This window comes from Mytilus californianus, unplaced genomic scaffold (genome assembly GCF_021869535.1).
Source record: "Mytilus californianus isolate M0D057914Y unplaced genomic scaffold, xbMytCali1.0.p SCAF_3, whole genome shotgun sequence".
Classification (NCBI taxonomy): Eukaryota; Metazoa; Mollusca; class Bivalvia; order Mytilida; family Mytilidae; genus Mytilus; species Mytilus californianus.
In genome coordinates, this window is record NW_026262679.1 from 2,534,138 (window position 1) to 2,557,516 (window position 23,379).

At 31.5% G+C, this 23,379-nt stretch overlaps 1 protein-coding gene across 7 annotated transcripts in view; it reads left to right on the plus strand.

The window, feature by feature from the left end:
• The window catches only part of LOC127733840 (myocyte-specific enhancer factor 2C-like), a 93,191-nt gene that overhangs the window by 42,544 nt on the left and 27,268 nt on the right, over nt 1-23,379 (plus strand). For 3 of the 7 annotated variants that reach the window (XM_052243244.1, XM_052243245.1, XM_052243246.1), the window contains one exon: nt 23,097-23,226. In XM_052243244.1, coding sequence (XP_052099204.1) covers nt 23,173-23,226 — 54 coding nt within the window. In that variant the 5' untranslated portion in view covers nt 23,097-23,172. Of the gene's footprint in view, nt 1-47; nt 179-1,271; nt 1,412-14,434; nt 14,559-18,609; nt 18,742-23,096; nt 23,227-23,379 lie in introns of those variants that run through there. The other 4 variants (XM_052243242.1, XM_052243247.1, XM_052243248.1 and 1 more) reach the window with 4 other exon arrangements.

Here is a 23,379-nt window from a genome sequence, read left to right on the forward strand (position 1 = left end):
CACCTTTGGAGAAGGTAACAATTCTTATCCATGTGTCTTGTGTAGGTAAAGATGCATTTGAGATGAGTCATTTTCAGCAACTTTGCAATCAAGTTAAGATTTGGCAGAAGTTATTGCGTATTCCATTCTGTGGATATTTTGACTCTATACTAATTACTGACAAGGATTATCACTTCAGGTATGTTTATCTTTATTACCATAGTTTATTCTTATTTAATATTCCCCATAAGAATAATTATGTTTTCAATACACAATCTTCATCTTTATGTTGCTATATATATATATAATAACTAACATCCAACAGATTTATAGAGAAAAAGCTGTGTTTATAACCTGCATTCACTTAGTCCTATTATCAAGATCAAAAGAAAGTTACTTGTATTTTTTTAAATGATAGGCCATGGCTACCTGAGTGTTATCCTTGGTTAAATATATATGTTTGCTTGTTTGTTGAAGTTTAATGCCAAATTCCAATTGGAAAATTTAGGGTCATCTTGAAAATCTCCCTTTTCAATGTTTACCATTTCTATTAACAGTTTCCAAGTTGATATTTATTTAATTTCAAATGCCAAAAAAATAAGAAATGAAAAAAATCAGAAGAGAGTAGAGGGCACGTTAGGATTTTATAATGGACTTTTTTGCTGACAGTTTCTTGATAGTTATATACCAGTATCATAGTTCCACTTAGGCACTATAAATTGGGTGTTACTTTTCTGTTAACATATGAGGAGTAAATATATGTAATGGATACGAGTTCTGTGTAACCCACATACTAAGACCTCACTCCACTAATCTGTTGTTTTAGGGATTTAAGATAATAAAACTGTAAGACAACTTGGAGACCACAGAAAGCAATGATTTACACTTTGGGAATCATGTAACTTCCATTATCCATGACTGTTGATCTCCAATGTATCATAACGACATTTGTCACCAAACAATCGAATCAATTTTTATTGTACACTATCATTGTCAATTTCCATTCTAAATGCTTATTCCGGGCTTTAGTGAATGCCAATTAAGGGTTAAAGTCTAAAATTCTAATATTTTCACGAACTCAGTTTCATGAAACGATTTGCATTTTGAATTGAAACTATGCTATTTGAATTTCGAACTTTTTATATCTGAGTCTCTTGTAGTTTAACACCATTTATAGATTTTTATATCAATACCCCTATTTTCACGCGTTTTGGTAAAGGTGTGATTCGAGAGACAATAAGTAAATCAATACCTTGCACACTTGTAGGGTTGTATGGACGTTAGCACGTAAATTCCCTTAATTACAAACAGGAAGATACACTATATGTATCCTGTATGTTGGGTGTTTACTATCAGTCTATATTTAGATTTTTTGAGAATTCTACACATTGAGGGATTTTTTCCTAAACAAGGAAATAATAATACAATAGAGGTAAGACAAATGTTCTGTGTTTGTAAGAGGTTAAGTAAGTTTTCGTCAAATTATATTGACATTTGAGTTTATTTTTCCATATTGAAATAAGTGTAACATTAATTCCTTGGTGTAAGTTAAAAATTTTAATCTTTTTTGACCCAATTTCCATCATTTTCTCCATTCAAATTCAATACTTTAAAGTACATTTCTTTTTTATTTCTCAGTAAGCCAGTTTTCCAGTTTTCATCCTTGTCTTAACTTCATTAAATGTTGTATATATCCTACTTAGAAATTGTCATGTCATATCTTTCTCGATCAGATGATCAAAAATGTTGTCCAGGAATTTCAGTTTTGGTTGAAAATTTTCATGATTTCATACGAACTCACATTTATCTATACTGAATTAAAGAAAACTCACCAATATCTGTGATTTCACCGCAAACATTTATCTGTAAAGGAAACACACCAATTTCTGTGATTTCAGTTAATCCTTATCAAGAACATCTTTTTTCATAAACCATTACAATTTATGTATAAAAAGAATTGTAATTGATTTTAATTGCTCCTAAAAAAAATTTCATTGAAAAACCAAATAATCTTTACATTTTGAAATGGTAAGCCTTCCATGTGAAATAGCCTTCTTTCCAACAAAATGATTTAGGCTGAAAGAGAAAATGTTGGTAGCTGTAATGCAGTAATTTCCAACACACTGTAAAACACCTGTAATACTGTACATAATTCCACACCTTTTACATGCAAACAGAAACCTGTACAAATCATATTCTTTTTATGGGTTTATAAAAAGTAAAAAGATTAAAACAGAAATAGATTTACTACTACTGTTATATTTATCTTGGTAGTATCTATTTTGGTTCTACAATAATAGCTGAGGTATATATAGACTGTCTATTTAGGCACCTTGCACAGTCGGCTGAGTTGCTAAATTGGGATCATCTATAAACAGTAGACAAGCAAAAGATATTTATATTGTGTAAATATTATAGAGAAGTGTAAAACCAGTTTTCAATGAGATTGATCTAGTGACGTTAACAGGCAAGGACTTGCTACTTGGCTTCGCTTTATAAATATTGATAATGGAGAAAATTTCTGCATGGAAATTTACATAACAAAATTGAATTGCTTAAGTAATAAATAAGCATGAAATTGATTTCTTGAAAGAGTGGATAAAATGAAGTGCACTTTGTTTAATTTATGAATATCTAATCCATTAAATAGGCACCATGGTTATTAAAAGGTTTTTTACTGATGATTTTCAAAGAAGTATAATAGGTTTTGGCTTTCAACCTGCATGTATTAATCTATATATCTTTTATTACTGTTATATATTGTTTATGATGTTGAAGAGTTAATGTTTTCTAAATTATCAATTGGTTTGAACGATTTTTTACTTCATTTATATAAAATGTTATTTGTACATTTGGTTTCACTAAACTCATTTAGTTATTGTAAGAATTATTTTATAATCCAAATGAAGATGTGGGGATCAAAGGAGATGTTGGATGTATAAAGGTAAAGGTAGGGTAAACAATAAAGTAAGGTGGGATATATTGATGTACTGTAAAAAATAAATGTTGAATATGTATATAAAAAAAGGAAACCAGGGGGTATACATGTACATTAAAAAGAAATTGATGTATACATTAATTATAAAAGGAATTGTGGTGTAAACATGTACAGTAAACGGAATTGTGGGATAATCATATACAATAAAAGGAAATGTGGGATATACATGAAAAATAAAAGAAAATGTGGGATATACTTGTACAATAAAAGGAAATGTGGGATATACTTATACAGTAAAAGGAAATGTGGGATAATTATTACATGTACAATCAAATGAAATGTGGGATAATTATTACATGTACAATCAAATGAAATGTGGGATATACATGTACAATAAAATGATTTGTGAAATATAAAATTACATATTAAAAAAAGTTGGGTATAGTTTTAGTGGTATCATCTGATACTGATAATTAATTTTTTATATTGTTTGGTATTTCTTTCATCAAAAATGTGTGTATCATATCATTAGAAGGTGTCAATCGAAATAACTAAGTTTTTCAACATTTTCTATTTGTGTAGTCAACTGTTTTTTAGCTCACCTGGCCGAATAGCCAAGTGAGCTTTTCTCATCACTTTACGTCCTTCATCCGACGTCTGTCGTCCGTCGTCCCTCGTCATTAACTTTTATAAAAATCTTCTCCTCTGAAACTACATGGCCAAATTTATATAAACTTGGCCATAATCATTATTAGGGTATCTAGTTTAAGAAATGTTTCTGATGACCTCGCTTGTCAACCAAGATGGCCGACATGGCTAAAAATAGAAAATGGGGTAAAATGCAAGTATTGCCTATTATTTCGAAAACCGCTATGTATAGAGAAAATCTGACATGGGCATAAATGTTCAGAATGTTGAGCTCTACCTTTTGTCCGTTAACTTCAAAACTGTCAGATGACTTCTTATAGGTGTTATTGTCCTTAAATGACAAATTTCACAATTTAAAAAAAAATTTGCCTATTATGTCAAAAATTATAATAGATAAACAGAAAACTTAACAAGCAAAAACGATCTGCAAGACAAGATCTGCAAATATAGGTTATCCTCACCAAAATTGTCAGACAACTCCTTTTTAGAGTTATTGCCCTTTAATGAGGTTTTTTACCATTTTTTTGCGTTATTGCTTAATATCTTAAAATCTATAATAGATAGATGGAAACAGCAAAATTGATCAGCATGGCAGGATCTACAAATAAGTCAATAACTACTTCTTAGAGTAACTCAAGTCCTATCGTGTATACCGGCCTTAACAATTTCTTGTCAAAAAAGTCTACATTTATTTATTGTGGTTTCTTTTTTTAAAGTTTAATGGCTGTTATTACACTTGTACCCTAGTGTATTTTATAATGACTTGTCACTGTGACACTGTAGTTAGTGTGAAGTATGGTAGCCTAGTGTATTTTATAATGACTTGTCACTGTGACACTGTAGTTAGTGTGAAGTATGGTAACCTAGTGTATTTTATAATGACTTGTCACTGTGACACTGTAGTTAGTGTGAAGTATGGTAGCCTAGTGTATTTTATAATGACTTGTCACTGTGACACTGTAGTTAGTGTGAAGTATGGTAGCCTAGTGTATTTTATAATGACTTGTCACTGTGACACTGTAGTTAGTGTGAAGTATGGTAACCTAGTGTATTTTATAATGACTTGTCACTGTGACACTGTAGTTAGTGTGAAGTATTGTAGCCTAGTGTATTTTATAATGACTTGTGACTGTGACACTGTAGTTAGTGTGAAGTATGGTAACCTAGTGTATTTTATAATGACTTGTCACTGTGACACTGTAGTTAGTGTGAAGTATGAGTGTGAAGTATGGTAACCTAGTGTATTTTATAATGACTTGTGACTGTGACACTGTAGTTAGTGTGAAGTATGGTAACCTAGTGTATTTTATAATGACTTGTCACTGTGACACTGTAGTTAGTGTGAAGTATGGTAACCTAGTGTATTTTATAATGACTTGTGACTGTGACACTGTAGTTAGTGTGAAGTATGGTAACCTAGTGTATTTTATAATGACTTGTCACTGTGACACTGTAGTTAGTGTGAAGTATGGTAACCTAGTGTATTTTATAATGACTTGTCACTGTGACACTGTAGTTAGTGTGAAGTATGGTAACCTAGTGTATTTTATAATGACTTGTCACTGTGACACTATAGTTAGTGTGAAGTATGGTAACCTAGTGTATTTTATAATGACTTGTCACTGTGACACTGTAGTTAGTGTGAAGTATGGTAACCTAGTGTATTTTATAATGACTTGTGACTGTGACACTGTAGTTAGTGTGAAGTATGGTAACCTAGTGTATTTTATAATGACTTGTGACTGTGACACTGTAGTTAGTGTGAAGTATGGTAGCCTAGTGTATTTTATAATGACTTGTCACTGTGACACTGTAGTTAGTGTGAAGTATGGTAACCTAGTGTATTTTATAATGACTTGTCACTGTGACACTGTAGTTAGTGTGAAGTATGGTAACCTAGTGTATTTTATAATGACTTGTGACTGTGACACTGTAGTTAGTGTGAAGTATGGTAACCTAGTGTATTTTATAATGACTTGTCACTGTGACACTGTAGTTAGTGTGAAGTATGGTAACCTAGTGTATTTTATAATGACTTGTGACTGTGACACTGTAGTTAGTGTGAAGTATGGTAACCTAGTGTATTTTATAATGACTTGTCACTGTGACACTGTAGTTAGTGTGAAGTATGGTAACCTAGTGTATTTTATAATGACTTGTGACTGTGACACTGTAGTTAGTGTGAAGTATGGTAACCTAGTGTATTTTATAATGACTTGTCACTGTGACACTGTAGTTAGTGTGAAGTATGAGTTGGATTCTTCTAACCTTTTCCTCTAATGTATGATTAGGCTTATAGTTTTTGATCATTAGGTGGGGCTCTATATTGATTTAACTTTGCAGCTATAGTATTATTCTCAGTATATAAGTGCAGTTAAACAACCTTTGTTAATCATCACACATGACCATGTAGTTTTAATCTACTTGAGGAAATTTAATGTACTTAGCTCAAATTGTTAATTCATTAACTGATTTAATAATTATGACCTTTAAGATAAGGTCTTGATATGATCTATTTATAGTAACACTTGGTCTATTTTTAGTAAGTATTTTGGATGATCATTGCCAAGTTATATTATATTTGTCATTGATCTGTAAGGTTTAACATTCTTGTCCAACTCAAGTCTATGTCTTTGATCAGATCAAAAATAAAACCAGTATTTAAACTAATATGGTAGAAATTGTTAAACTGTCTCATTTTAAATATATTTATGAAAGTATTAAAATGATATTATGCTTTGGACATATACTTATCATGTTTGAGTTATAATCCCTTTGCAGGTGAGAGTTTAATTTCTATTGTATATATCATCTTCATCCTTATCATCATCATTATGAATGATATTACATTTAATACATTTTTTAACCCAATGTCCTTTCCAAAGTCCTCTTGTCCTTTAAAATGTATTTCACCAGGCTATTTGTATATACTCATCTTTTTAACTAGACAAAAAATTCACCCTCAGAAAATTGCATGGTCTATTTTTATGTTGTAAGCACATGAAACAAATGATATTATAATGGTAGGTGAAGGCCAGAAATTTCGTGTATTTACAGTTGATAATTGTTCTTACTTTGAAGTTGTCTATCATTTGAATGCTGGTGGATAGTTGTCTCATTGGAAATCATACCACATCTCCTTATTTTTATAACAATATAATAGATATTACTGCATCTGAACAGCAGAACAATACTATAAAAAATCTTCCTGATTACCACCAACCAGAATTTATCTTCCTCAAAAAACATCAGCCAGACTTTTATCACAAAACATTACCATAAAAACATCAACCAGACTTTATCACAAAACACTATCATAAAAACTTCAAGCAGACTTAATCACAAAACATTACCATTAAAACATCAACCAGACTTTATCACAAAACAGTACCATAAAAATATCAGGCAGACTTTATTACAAAACACTATCATAAAAACATTAACCAGACTTTATCACAAAACACTGCCATAAAAACATCAACCAGACTTTATCACAAAACATTACCATAAAAACATCAACCAGACTTTATCACAAAACACTATCATAAAAACATCAATCAGACTTTATCACAAAACACTACCATAAAAACATCAACCAGACTTTATCACAAAACACTATCATAAAAACATCAACCAGACTTTATCACAAAACAGTACCATAAAAACATCAAGCAGACTTTATTACAATACATTACCATAAAAGCATCAAGCAGACTTTATCGCAAAACACTACCATAAAAACATCAAGCAGACTTTATTACTATACACTACCATTAAAACTTTCCCGATTACCACACTCCAGAGCTTTTCACAAAATACCCCATGAAAACCTTTTTGATGACCATCGTCAATTTCAGGGCTTTACTTGACAAAACATTAACCTGAAAACATTTTCTATTTGTTCAAACAAAATATTATGTAAATTGTCTTCTGGTAGCCCAAACCAACATTTACTAAGCACAAGCATCATGATTGATGGCCTAAAATAGACCCATTGATATTCACCAGAAATTTCTTTTTATTATTATAAAAATCAATGATATCCTTTAACATCAGGATTTTTTTAATTGAAAAGTTGAAATTGACTTCATATTTTATGCTCCCATCTCATTAGGTCTTGTGTGTGTTAAAGTAATTAAGCCATACTGTTGTACTAAAAGTAATTAAATTGTACCATTGTAATAAGAAATAGTAATGGAATAGTGTCATTAACCTTTGATTGCTCAGTAATAGACAATACTCCAAGTCATAAAAGGCACAACACCTTTGATTGCTCTATGGTTCAGTGATTGGATATGTAGAAGTGCCCTGTAGGAGGGGGTTGACAGGCGCTCCCTGATACCCACTTCCCTACCCTCCAACTCCCACAATCCTCCCATCTACTCCAACTTCCCTCTCCCAACTCCCAGTTCCCTCGCCCCTTACTCCCAGATGAAAAATTTTCCCCAGAATATCCCTATTTGTACTCCCCCTCTTTCCCTGGTTTCCGCTCCCTGACTTCCACTTCCCTCCCCATGACTCACGCTTCCCGCCCTATCATTTCCTTGATCCCTTACCCATACATTCACACATAAAGTGAAAATTGTTGACTGGTGTTTTATCCTAACACAGTTGAAATAGAACACTTTTACATTAATTAAGTAACAGATTGCAACAACAACTGCAGGTTACATTATAACACATAAAAATTATATGTTGGATGTTCATTACATTTCGATTTTAGCAAACATCACTAAGTAATATGTAAATTTTCAAAAATGTAAATTCAAGAAAGGTACACATAATGCAGCCTACATAATGACACATTTGACCTGAGACATAATGGATAGGTTAAATGCATATAAAGGATACTGTCTAATTTCGTCCATGACTTGAATGATGATTTAGTATTTAAAAAAAAAACAAAAAAATAACTCAAATCTTCATTTATTTGAGCTATTTTTTTACCCTGCATTAGTTGATAGCGTATTTTCTCTCTGATTATTGATCGATTTTTATTTTCCGGAAACGGTTGAGTATTTTTTTGTAATCAGTGTGTTACTTGCAGATCTCAGTTCTTTTGGTCTACATTCAATTATGACAGTAAATTTTATTGCTTCTTTGTTATTCGCTATTAGGACACCATGAAAAAATGCCTCCATCGATTCCTTATGACATTACATTGACAGAACACAGTCTTTTTACAGATTATTGAAAAACAAATTTAAAATTTACCTTTGTTATTACAGAAAAAAATTCCATTACAGACTATCTCATGCAGTATAAACTTTAATGAGATTGATTCATGATAATAGATGAATTATAAGGTCAATAGAGAATTATGTAATATTTATATGAGCAGACAAACATTTTGTAATATATCTCAGTTTTGAGTTATAACCATTTTGTGAACATTGATATCTAGAATGCAGAAAATAAATTGACAATAAAGCATATGATGTTAAATATTGCAGTGTTTTACTTCATTTAACATTATATCTATTGTAATATGTAAGTAAGCTATTTCCTGGTAAGGTATATAGATTGGTTTGGTATACCTATAATGAGCCTATCATTTAATGTATGATCTCCATAATTAGACTGATCTACCACAAATTAGTAACAAGCACCTGTCTGTAATTAACTATTGATTTGTTGATGGCTAACATGATTATCCTCATCAATAATTACTACATCACCAACCAGGATCTATAGTACACTTTTTTAAACTTGAAAACCATTCTGTTGTAAATGCCTTCATTTTTGGTGAACATTATTAATGACTAAAGTCAATGTCCTCAGCCTTGGGGACCCCCTTCCCTGACTGATGCCAATGACTTTTGTTTAGTTATACATTTAGGTCTATTCACTGTTTCAACTACTTTTTTGCCATTTTGGTTGATATTTGATAATAATCTATAAGGCAAATCACCACCTTAATATGAAAATTAAAAAAAATATCATATTATTCAGAAAAAGTTACAGTAAAGATGACATTAAGCTGTTCTCAAAGATCTGTTTAGAGCATCTATATAGGGATTATTAACTTGACCAAGAAAGTCAGTGTAAGGAAATTTTAAGTGCAATAGGCAATATGATAAAGGTTTTTTTTTAACATGTGGGTGGTGTCTTCATCATAAACAATATTACTCCATGTAAATAGCCAGGATGTTGGGATCAGTGTCTCCTGTGTTCTTAACAACTGATTGACATTATTAGTTATTGTAAATGACAGTTTAGGAGAATTATTCTCTCATCAACGGAGACTTACTAAATCATCAATGAAAATTAAAAGATTGTCAAAAACAGGACTTTTATGTTCCATAGAATGAAGAGCTGATCAGGGTAAAGTAGATTAAAAATCAGAAAGTAAATGAGACAATTTGTGTTGAAGTATCATTGGTTAACCAGGGAATCTCTATTGGAATCTCTCACTATCTTATAATACACAGATTCTCAGTCACCTGATGTCTTGGAAAATATAAAAGTACATTTGACGATATTGATCAATAAATATATAAATTGAGATTTATTTAAACTGATTTCACCTTTAGTTTTTTGTGTGTTTAGAAAGGAAAGGGGGCCAGGGGTTGAATGTAGTACTTTCTACAAGTATGAGTAATAATATTTCAAAATCCACTATAATTCAATAGTTAAATCTTTTAAAAATTAACTATTAATCAAGTGAAACTAGTATGACAGCAATATGTAGAATAAAAACTTTACCCAAACTTATGCATTTTGAACATATGTTAGACTCAGACTGGTATGGACATCAGTAAATCTAATTATTATTCAACATAAATGTTTCAAGGCTGCACAACTATTGCCTTTTATCTCTGAGAACTTGACAAATATTTGTCGCTAAAACTTGTTGATTAATAAAATAAGACAAATGTTAGTGACCGATGGACACTTGATAATTATCAAATAACAAATAAATACCGGAAATGCTACTTGGAGATTAAATATAGTGCTACTGATAAAACAATGAATGCTGTACAATAGTATAGAACAAGAGTCCTGTGTTTACTATCCTAGAATCAGGTCATTCTCAGCTAAGATAAAAAGACTAAGTATAAGTTACAAATGATATTTTAAAGAAATTGTTCATGACATTAGAGACAATAAGAAAATAAATAAAATATATATAGAATATAAAACAGTAAACTAAATAGAACATACCCCTGAAGTCCTCAAGTCTTCTGTATATGGACCTTTTTTGTTCAAATGGCAAGAACATACAGTATTTAAAAAAAAGTAGCAGTTAAAAATGAAAGTTAGACCTCATCATTATTTTGGATTTTGTGACACTTGATTTGTTGATATCATATAACAATCACTTTTGCTATGTGGCGTCAGACATTTTCTCTTATGATATCAACATTTTACATCTGTTATACCCGCTAATGGTTGACACATAGCATTAACCCCTTCGCCCCCAATCCCGCCTGTAGTCGTGATGGCGACCACCATTCTTTGATGGCCTGTATGACCCTCCATACATTTTTATACGCCCGTTTACGGGACGTATTATGGTATACCGTTGTCCGTCTGTCCGTCCGTCCGTCTGTCCGTCCGTCGTCAACATGTCGGACATTAACTCAAAAATGCTTTAACCAATTTGCATAAAATTTTGGTGAATTGTTTATATCTATTGACGTGAGCTCCCTTTCGTTTTTTATAAATTTTAGATTTGACGTTTCCGAGTTATGGGGTTTTATTCATTAAAAAAAGGGGGATTTTCCAGTTTTCGGACAATAACTCAAGAATGCTTTCACCAACTTGCAAGAAATTGTGGTGAATTGTTTATATCTATTGACATGAGCTCCCTTTCAATTTTTATATATTTTAGATTTTACGTTTTCGAGTTACAGGGTTTTATTCATAAAAAAGGGGGATTTTCCAGTTTTCGGATAAAAAATCAAAACTGCTTTCAGCAGTTCTTATGAAACTTTGGTGAATTGTTTATATCTATTGATGTAAGCTCCATTTAGAATTTTATAAAGTTTTCATTTATCATTTCTGAGTTATGGGGTTTTATTCATTAAAAAAGGGGGGATTTTCCAGTTTTCCGACAATAACTCAAAAATGCTGTCAGCAATTCTCATGAAACTTTGGTGAATTGTTTAAATCTATTGATGTAAGCTCCCTTTACATTTTCATAAATTTCTAATTTGACATTGAGAATTAATTGAACTTTATTTGTTTATAGTCTGACAACAGATTTACTAAATATTGCGCAACAGCACAGTGTATTGCACAACAGCAAGAAATCTTTAATTGAATATAAATTAAATTCATATAACTAATTTCAAGTTCTTTGACTACATTCATTCAGAAACCTATAATATGTCAAATATTTAATTACAATCCAAATTCAGACCTGTATCAAGCTTGAATATTGTGTCCATTTTTGCCCCAACTGTTCAGGGTTGGACCTCTGCGGGCGTATCCAGCTGCGCTCAGCGAAGCAGTTTATTAGAACTGCCTCAGCTCAACTGTCTTTACAGCAGGGACTTCAACCATGCAATTCATGGTCCATAAATTCTTCTCAGATGTGTGATCATGAAAATATGACAACTTTAATGGCCTTTTTAGAGTTCAAAATCGGAAAAACGTGAAAAGCAGCCAAAATCAGGTGGGGGTGGGAGTCTTTTTATGGCCACTACGTTACTGGTATGGCTTTAGGTATCAACTATTACCATAAATACATGCATAGATGGTACAGGAACACAAGGAGGTATAATATGGCCAAAAGAATTGTGGTCTGTAAAATCTAGGTCACTGTTTTGTCAGAAATCGGTAAAAACGGACATTTAGGCATACTTGGATAGCCAATAATAATTCCCCAGCAAGATTCTCAAGTCACATTTACTTCCAGTCAGTATGGATAGACTGCCGTAACTGTAAGGTAATACTTGAATGACAAAGAAACACAGTTTAGTCAATGTTCACCTCTCAAGGTCGTATTAAAGTCGAAAAATAGACTGAAAATGACCATTTTTCAGTAGGAGTGGGTTCAAACCCACCAGAAATCTGTTGGGGTCGAATGAGTTAAGGTGTATATGAAAGCAGTAACTAACATCAGGAGAAGGATTGAAATACAGAAATTATTGCACTTTGTCTAAATCTTCGTTACCATTTTTGTTTTGGTACAGTGTAACCACTGTAGAGGTCAAACAGTATGGGGAGTGAATACAAATCTTTGTCCTTTATTACCCTTCCAGAGCACCTGAGATTATGACACCAAAGATTTTGGCGGAGTTCTTGTTGCTCAATCTTTAGTTTTCTATGTTTTGTTTTGTATACTGTCATTTGGTCGTTTTTTCGTTTTTTATCACGGTGTTGTCAGTTTGTTTACTACTTATGAGTTTGAATGCCCTTTGTTATCTTTTGCCTCTCTTTTATGGCTGCTGACTTTTTACTTAAATATTGGAATAAAAAAAAAATTACTTATAAAATAATTCTGAGAACATGCACATGTTTTATCTATAACACTGGACACTCACTCACAGTGTGGAATCATTCAGGCTGAAGGGTCTCAGAATGTTAGGTTTTCTATCTTTACGGAACATTGACACTGTGAGGAATCATTCAGTCTGAAGGGTCTCAGAATGTTAGGTTTTCTATCATTACAGAAAACTGACACTGTGTGGAATCGTTCAGGCTGCAGGGTCTCAGAATGTTAGGTTTTTCATCATAACAGAGCATTGACACTGTGAGGAATCGTTCAGTCTGAAGGGTCTCAGAATGTTAGGTTTTCTATCAATACAGAACACTGACACTGTGTGGAATCGTTCAGTCTGAAGGGTCTCAGAATGTTAGGTTTTCATTACACCGACACCGATTCTCACCTGTAAATGAACATAAATGATTAATGTAATTTTACTGAAATACCAGATTTCATTAACTTTGAAATATGTTTTGTTTTGAAATCATAAATAAGATATTAACATGTTTATATCAAGGTCTTGGTAGGAAGTTACAGCCTACCATCAATTTTAAATCAATATTTTTCTTGGTAAGTTTGTAAATCAGATTCCTGAGAGTGTAGGAGTCTTTTGATTGAATTTAAAACTATTTACCTCATCAATAAAGTTTCTTCACTGTACCAGGGATAATGCTCCTGGGATAATGCTCCTGGGATAATGCTCCTGGGATAATGATCCTGGGATAATGCTCCTGGGATAATTTTAAGTCGGAAGTTCCTGAAGATTTAAGTAAGAATCAAGAAAAAAAAAATTAAACATATTTGTGAACAATGGATTTTAACCAAAATTCTTGTGTTTTTCTATAATCTATTAGCACCTGGACTGATTAAGGTGGTCTCAGTTTTATTAAATCATAACTGTAATAGCTATATAGTTGTATCTTCATTTAGATCAGTGATCCCCCCCCCCCCCCCCCCCGCCCTGTTCATGGTTATGAGAATGTCTTTATCACCTGAACTTTATGATTGTCGTATTGATGATGTTCATTCATTTTAGGAATCCTGATTGTGAAAAAATCTTCCACTTGGATCATATGCTAAACCTGGCAAGCTGATATCTTTTCTGATCAGTAATATTCAGTACATGAATAAGCATACAGGACTAACAGGTGTTAGTAGAGTATTAACTGTGGAACCGTAGCTCTTAAAATGGTCCTTATGATATTTTTTTACCATTTACGAACATAAGGACCATATAAGCTTCCGCAGCTGGTGGAGTATAAGCTAAACCTGGCAATGTTTTTTAAATCCATTGTGCAGTTTATTTACCATGATAGTATATTGCAGTATTTTATTGCAGTGTAACTTAATAGTTAAGTACTGGGAAAATCAATAGGTTTACATTCACATCTACTAATGATAAGTACTTATACTTATCTACAGAGGTTAAAAGTCATACAAATGGAAGATTTCCGTTTGTTTGCAATTTAGTCTGTTTTGTTTTCCTCCATTGCCATAATTATAGGATTTATAATCGTTGATGATATAGGAAACAATGTTTGTCTTGTTTTGTTGATAGTGGTAAGAAATCTTTTTTACATTGATAATGTTCCATGTTTACAAATACCATTCTTTTGATATGATGATTTATTTGCTGTTCTGGAAAGTTTTTATGTAGAATATTTTGGCTGGCTTTCTTAGTGTCATTGGTGAAACACTAATTTGTATAGTACATTGTGGTAAATGGTTTGTTTTATGATAGGTTTAGGAACAAATTGTCAACATTTTGAACTAATTTTGCTATGTATTCATATCTCTGTAATTATGGTAACTTCGACTCCCATATAAATCCTTGACTGACTTTTGTATAACCTTTGACTTTGATTCTCAATATATGACATATTGATTTTGATTCCCATAGAACATTTTGACTGATTTTGATTCCCATAGAACATTTTGACTGATTTTGATTCCCATAGAACATTTTGACTGATATTGATTCCGGTGCAACCATCATATTTGATTTCATTATAACCCTTGTTGCTTAATTTCTTATAATCTTTGACTTTGATTCCAATAAGACCTATTAATTTTGATTCCCATAGAATATTTTGACTATGATTTCGATTCCCATATAAGCCTTGACTTATATTTCCATATAAATTTTATCATAATTGACTTTGATTCCCATATGACCTTTTTATTGAGATTCCCATATGACCTTTTAATTTGGATTCCCATATGACCTCTTTATTTGGATTCCCATATCACCTTTTTATTTGGATTCCCATATGGCCTTTTTATTTGGATTCCCACATGACCTCTTTATTTGGATTCCCATATGACCTCTTTATTTGGATTCCCATGTAATGTTTTGGTTATGATTTGATTCCCATTTAGCCTTTGATTTTGATACCTATATATCTGTTGATTTCCGAAATTAACCAGTTCCAATGGAGACCCTTCTTTAATTCATTCAGAACTATTTTCACTTTACTAAACATCAATTTAAAATCTAGAATAAATTCGTCTTAAGTTGACATTTAAGTATGAAGTTAAGAATAAAGATTATGCCAGTACTAACAACTTATTGTCCCAATGGCAATTTGATGCTTAGTTACCAATAAAGATTTTGTCAGTTTTTGTTGTCCCAATGGCTGTTTGATGCTTAAACTAATAAAGATCAGTGTAGCCATATATATGTTTTAGGTCACATTGCCTTGCTGTTATGATGATATATGTGTGTATGTCATCCCTTTATAGATGGCATTGCATGGAATTAACTTGTAGGTGGCATGGCATCAGAGACATACTCATAGGTGCCAATTGGCATGACTTTTTTACTTGAAAGTTACATGGCATAAGAGTCTTATTCATATTTGTGAATGTGGCATTGCCTGAGACTTATTCATATTTGTGAATGTGTCATTGCCTGAGACTTATTCATATTTGTGAATGTGGCATTGCCTGAGACTTATTCATATTTGTGAATGTGGCATTGCCTGAGACTTATTCATATTTGTGAATGTGGCATTGCCCGAGACTTATTCATATTTGTGAATGTGGCATTGCCCGAGACTTATTCATATTTGTGAATGTGGCATTGCCTGAGACTGATTCATATTTATGAATGTGGCATTGCCTGAGACTGATTCATATTTGTGAATGTGGCATTGCCTGAGACTTATTCATATTTGTGAATGTGGCATTGCCTGAGTCTTATTCATATTTGTGAATGTGGCATTGCCTGAGTCTTATTCATATTTGTGAATGTGGCATTGCCTGAGACTTAATTCGTAGGTGATATTCAACAGGATGTTATTGTAGGTGGCATGAGGTGGTAATGTCACATTTGTCTTCCATTGTGAATTGTAATATGAAGTTTTTTATATGGATATAAGGCTGAAGATTTATTGTTGATGACGTCTCTTAAAAGATTTCATGTCTTTTGTTTTTATGAGTTGTTTATGTTTTTGGTCAGTTGATATGACACAAATGGAGTGACAAGATTCCTGTCAAAATAAATGTAGTTCTCATTTGAATGTTAAGGTATGACTTTGTTTACCTGTGTTTCAAGGTGAGTTGTCACAAACTTCCTGTCATACAGAATTTATCTTATTGGGCATGAAATATCATATGCAGTCTGATAAACCACCTAGCGCAAAAACCATGTAAAAATATGACAATTACAATGATCAATGGTACTATGGGATGAAAAATGTAGTGATTATTGTGCATTTTAATGCAGAATTAACTGGGTGGGGTGTTGGAAACTTGAGTCCTCCTTAGAAATGTTCATGTTGATATAACAACCACCCCCACTTATCAATCATTGATAGTTTTATATTACATATTTATTGGGTAAATTAGTCTCCTTTTTGTGTAGTTTTATGATGCAGGTTTGACCCAAATTATTTATAGCAGACAAAAAAAAAGATTTTCTAGAGGTAAGAAATAGAACTTGGATTTAAATTGAATATACCTGATTTTCACTGAAATTGATAACTTAATTAAAAAGTTTTTTAATAAAGGTTTTTTTTTGAAAATTTACCTTTATATTTTTGAATTTGTTTTAACCATATGTTAACACTTTCAAAGGTTTTTATAGATTGTCTTTTATTTTATGTTCACATTAAGCATCTGAGATTCACCCACAATTAGCCAAATAGTTTATTGTAAAATTGTTACCTGTAGGGGAAGTTCACTATTTAATTTCAGGATAAATTACTCTATGTGTGTGTTTTTGTGTCAAAGGAAGCTCAAACTCCTGCTGGTCCAATGTGTATAAGTTCTTTAGGCATGATACTCATCTTGACTTTGAGGAAGAGTAAGCATGCCTTTATTCTGTGAAATATATGAACTTGTGCCAGAATAACGACATGGAAGCTTTGAAAAGTGGAAATATTGAACACTCAGAACAATTTGAGTTGGACAATTTCTGCTTTTTTGATTTCTCTTTTTAAATTTCTTGGACTCATTTTAATTACTTAATCTGTGGATTAATGGTTACATATGGCTGTGTGTACATAAGAGGGTGATATATTAATGTTGGCAGTGTATGTAATGTTTGGCAGGGAGTCACATGTTTATTTCAAGGTTATAAGGCCCATCTATAGATCATTAAAACCTATTATTTCATACCAGTCAGATTTATGTGACCACAAGTTACTATATTTAGTAACAGCCTGTACATGTAAAACATCCAAATATATACTTAAGTCACTTCATAAAAGCTGAATTTTGACATTAACTACATTACCAATGTTTTTATTAGGTACATTTGAATATGCTGATTTCAAATTTTCTATTCGTATGATTATTATGATTTATACATGGTGCCAAATTATAATGTACATGGAAATCAGAATATTAACTTAACCATATTTTCTGATAATAGTAACATCATGAAATATGCTGTCAATTGAAATCGTTTACGGTAGACCAAATCTTCATTTCATTCTTTATGATCACATTTTTTAAAAGGTGTGAAGTTTGAGATATTTTAAAAGGTGTGAAGTTTGAGATATTTTAAATGATTTTCATTGGTCTTCAAACAAATGGTGTAAACTGTTGATATTTACTTTGATAATGGACTAAATTTTGTGTAATGGAAACTTACGAAACAGTCTTAAATAATTAGTTAGCAAGGAACAATATGTGTGAAAATACGGATTCAATATTTAGGGTTTCAACATTTCACATTTGGTGAAATTACAGTATTTGGGAAAACTCTGTTGTAAATATAAACATCCTATAAAAAGCATTGCCAATGCATGTATAGGTTGGAACCTTTCAATTAAATTTTGCCAGCTTCTTTTCAACGGATAACTAACATCAGAGTGACTAATGTAAGTGCAGTTTTTTGGAAGTCCTGTTTTCTTATGTGTTTACCAGGATGCACTTTTATTCCAAGTTATCATTTACCAATTTATTTTGATTTTAAGTGATCAATCACTTGACAAGGTCCTAAAAGTCTCTTGGTCTTATCAGTAGATTGTTTATAATAAATTGGAGCATCAGTTGGTCATGAAGTACATATTTTGTAAGCAAATTTGATAACAGGCTGAACCATATCTAGGTATAATTTGCTATCACAGTTCTAGTATTAGTCTGACAACTGGAGTAAGCAGGTCATGTTTTAAACCACTCAGTATTTGGCTTGTTCTATACATGTATTGACATTCAACACATTACTTTTTGGTCGTATGGAGATGGAAGTTTAAAATTCTGCTTAATACAATAGGATAACATTACTGTAATAAATGTGAGTAAAAACTCAGTATTTCTTATTTTTGTCAATTTTGACTGATACAAGTAAAAACTCAGTATTTCGGATTTTTGTCCACTTTCAACTCGTGGAAAATGGAGTATTTGAAATTAATCTCCTGTAAATAACAAGTAATTTTGATATAATTGCCAATATTATGGACTTATGCTGATGAAAGTATAAAACTTAAGTATTTGAAATTCTTGTCAACTTTTGATTTTAATCTTCCCCTTTCCTGTAAATAAAAACTAATAACTTTAAGTAGATAATATCATCCTCTTTTCTTGATGTAAAACAATATAATTCAGTCCGCTTTAATTTACTTTATTTGAACTTTGTAATTTTTGAACATGCAAGCTTACTATTAGAAGAACTGTATTGTTTAAAAGTAAATGCGTTTATTATTTAATTTTTGCATCCTACAGATTTGATAGATCCTGTAATATAAAACATCTTAATTTAGTGGAGTTAATTTGCATAATTAATATGTTTCATAGAAATGTTTAAATTTATTTAAATATTGAATAATACCTTTTAATTTACCAGACAAAAATATTAGTCAGGAAATTTCTATGTTATTGGAAGTGTGCTTCTTGAAAAAAGATTTACTTGAGAGAAAATTTGTTATGTACAAAATTAGTCGATGATAATTAAAAAAACATGAAGATTATGTATTTAAAAAATGACGTAAATTAATCTGATTCTTCTTTGTAATAACGATGCAGAAGGATGCATTTTTTGGAATTAATTTTATCAAACAGGACATCCTTTTGTTATAAAAAATATCATTTATTGGAACTTTCAGAAAAGTAAGATTTTATTTTAAAAATTAATTTTTATTAATATAATGTTTGAAGCAGTTAATTTTTTCTTAGGGTTAGTATCTATCTCCCTGTTTTTATTGTAAATGATATTTATTTTATTGTAAATGATATTAATTTTCTATTGTCTGCTACACAATAAGAAATTTTTTGTTCTATATATATACAATGTTATTTAAAACACATTGTCTTTTCTATTGATTTACCTAGAACTATTTTACCTAATGATTTGTGCAGTTTGATTTAGATTAAAGCAATTTCAGTTTTTTTTATAAATAGACAGTGATCTATTTTGGATATTTTTTGGTGTAGCATTTTACGTCATAATTTAAATTGCTGTTTTATAGTCATTTACAAAAAGGAAATTTATTAGTTTTATAAATTTTCAATGTCTATTACTTAAAAAATTTTAATCAAATTAAATAACCATCATTAACTATGTTTAGAAGTACATTTACTATGTTTAAAAAGTAAAGAGATGTGGTATGATTGCAATGAGACAACTATCCCTAAATACCAAGGGACCAAGATGTGAACAATTACAGGTCACTGATGGCCTTCAACAATGAGCAAAACCCATAAGGACTCTGGATGACATAATATGAAACAATTCAAAAGAGAAAACCAATGACCTGATTAATACTAATGCCACAACAATAATCGAAAACCACTGTGGCAGACAGCATTCAAGCACTGGTTCAGGCTGGGGTCAGACAGCAATCAATCAAAACCACTGGTACAGGCTGGGGTCAGATAGCAATCAATCAAAACCACTGGTACAGGCTGGGGTCAGACAGCAATCAATAACAACCACTGGTACAGGCTGGGGTCAGACACATAAAAGATAATGGTTAAACATGTTGTTTGTTAGCACCCCCCCCCCCCCCCCCCACACACACTTTAATGGTTATACTTATTTTTTGTTATAGTTATTCAAACCAGATTTACGTAACATGTACAAAAGTCTCTCTTAAAAATGTATGTTGATCATACTATAGAAATGTTCTCTCTTAAACTAGATTATTGAGCAGGTGTTTTTATAAGGTATGATGAAAACATTTGACAAGTGACTTATCCCTAATTTACACCATTACAGCAAGGGGTGGCAGGGGTAACATTTAGAAAAATGTCATTGCTTTACTGGGAATTATATTGGATTTCACAGTAAGATAATGAATACAGTAATAGAAGCAGAGTATGTATAATATATATTATTTTAATCATATTCCCAAATTCATAGCTAATGATTCTTTTTCATATCTAGTTTTTTCTTGTTTTTATTGTAAAAAATGACATGATTTTTTGTATAAGTTATTTCTATCATGTTTTTTTTAAAATAAATGCCCTATATTTCAGTAACAAGTTAAGATGTATTAGTTAACAAGTATTCTATAAATGAGTGTTTTTTATTTACATGACTAAAATCATTGTAGTTCCATGTCTGTAAGTATTTAGAATGCATACTGAGACATAGGTCATACATCATGCACAGTCATATTCATGGATTTCATTAACAGGATTTTTTTCTGACATAAATCAGGGTAAGGAGTTTGTACAGTGGGTGGACTGGTGTCCCACTGCATGACCCCAGTAGTTGTGCAATAACTTTTAGAACAGATCAACCAATGCTTTTCAGATTTTGATAAGTTAATTGTTACTGATGACAAAATGAAGTTCATGTTTTATACAGTTGATTTTTACTTTTATGTCTGTCTTGAAATAACTTGAGAACTGTTCAACCACAACTTCACTAATGATGATTTTCACTTTTGCCATTCTGGAGTTTATATTTGTCCGTTATTGGTTGGAAAATGGAATTTTAAGTTGTTTCTCACACTGCAATAAGTTGAGAACTGTTCTACCAATGCTTTTCAAATTTCAATATGTTGCTACTGGTGACAAATCTCACTGCCCGGTTGAAGTAAAGTTTGATACTGACGATTTTTACTTTGACCCATCATTGCTTAAATAAAAACATTCATAAAGGTAATAAAAACCAGGGTTGCTGTCATTTTGGCAACCTGAGTTGTTCTTGTCATATCAAAACATTGAGGATTGGTAAAGGGAAATTCAATAGACACAATGTTCAAAATCCAAAATAAACAATATAAAACTTTGGGAAATGTACTTTATCAATAATTATGTTGATAATATTTAGTAAACTGAAATAATTTATTTCATTAAAGAAGTAAAGAAATAAAATGAAAATTGCAAAATTAGTTTTGCTGTTCTATGTGGTAATGGGGGAACATTCGTCCAGCTTTGAATACAATGATAAGTGTATGCTGTGAAGACACTCTTAGGACTATAGAGTAAGGATAGTAGATGCAGGGTCTTCTGTTGACAGTGATTGCAAAAGGCATGAAGAGCATTATTGCAATAATTAATGGAAAAAAAATACTTAGATATAATGATACTCTGATTTATTAATGTAAAAAAGGCAGGCAGATTGAATATTTATGTAAAAAGAGGCAGGCAGATTAAATATTAACTATTTGTTTGCTTTGTAAAGAGATTAAACATTTATAACTGTATTGTTCTCTATTTCCAGTTGTATTCCACCCACTTGTAATTTATATTAGTTTTTATTTGAGAATTTCCAATATATTTACGTCAAGCTGGATGTTTTTTTAATGAAAGGAGAGAAAAATATTGAAGATAGAACAACTGAAATTTGGAAATGATTTTTCAGAATAGTATTTCTGTTATATAATATTTGTACAGTTTGAGGCTTTGATTTGTGAGAAATAATGATTTCATTCATTTCAGTCAATGGATTTTATTTTAAAAATGCAAACACTAAATATAGTTGATATAGAATATTAGAGAATGAAAATTTAGTACAACATTGTCTTCATTTGCCACCCACAAAAACAAATTGCCTGTTAAAATTGAATAGGGTACATTCAGGCATGTGAATGAAAGAGTTTGAAGTTTGCTTGCTACAAGCTAATGTGGTATATCTGGTATTGTTGATTCTTATAACAAGGTCTATGCCATGTGCAAAAAGGTTTTATTCAAGGAATTTGTTCGTATAAGCTCATTGCTGTGTGCTAGAAGGTTCAACTAAAGGAACCCATTCCTACAAGCTTTATTGCTTTGTGCTAAAAGGTTTAAGTAAAGGAATTCATTCCTACAAGCTCATTGCTATGTGCTAGAAGGTTTAACTAAAGGAACTCTTTCCTACAAGCTCATTGTTGTGCGCTAGAAGGTTTAACTAGAGGAACTTGTTCCTACAAGCTCATTTCTGTGCCTTAGAAGGTTTAACTAAAAGAAATCATTCCTTCAAGGGCATCAAAGGTTAAGCTGATAGAATTCATTCCTGTACAGTCTTGATGATTGTTTGGAGCAGAGGTTGATGAAAGAAATTTATTCCTGTAAGCTATTTGCTGTATAAATGCAGATTTTGAACAATATTATAACACTAACAGCTTATGAGTGTGCACCATGTTTTTTTTTTTATTAAGACAATATGTTGTCTATGTTTACATTGTATTTGGTTTTCATATGAATATTTAATTTTTTTTCCAGGATTTCTAGTTCTGGTGATAAATCTTCAATAGTGGCTTCAGTACAGGAAACCCCACAGCCAGAAGAAAAAGCAAGGATGGGGAGAAAAAAAATACAGATCTCTAGAATTGGGGACGAGAGGAATAGACAGGTCAGTTAACAGTAATACAAAAAAGGGGGGATGTCTATTTATAGAAAAGAGGATGATAGGCTCAGATAGGTTAGTTAGCTGTTAAGTGGATATGTCCCTCAGAAGAAAATGGGGATGTCAGTTAGATGATTGATTGTTGGTTGGTTAACTTTA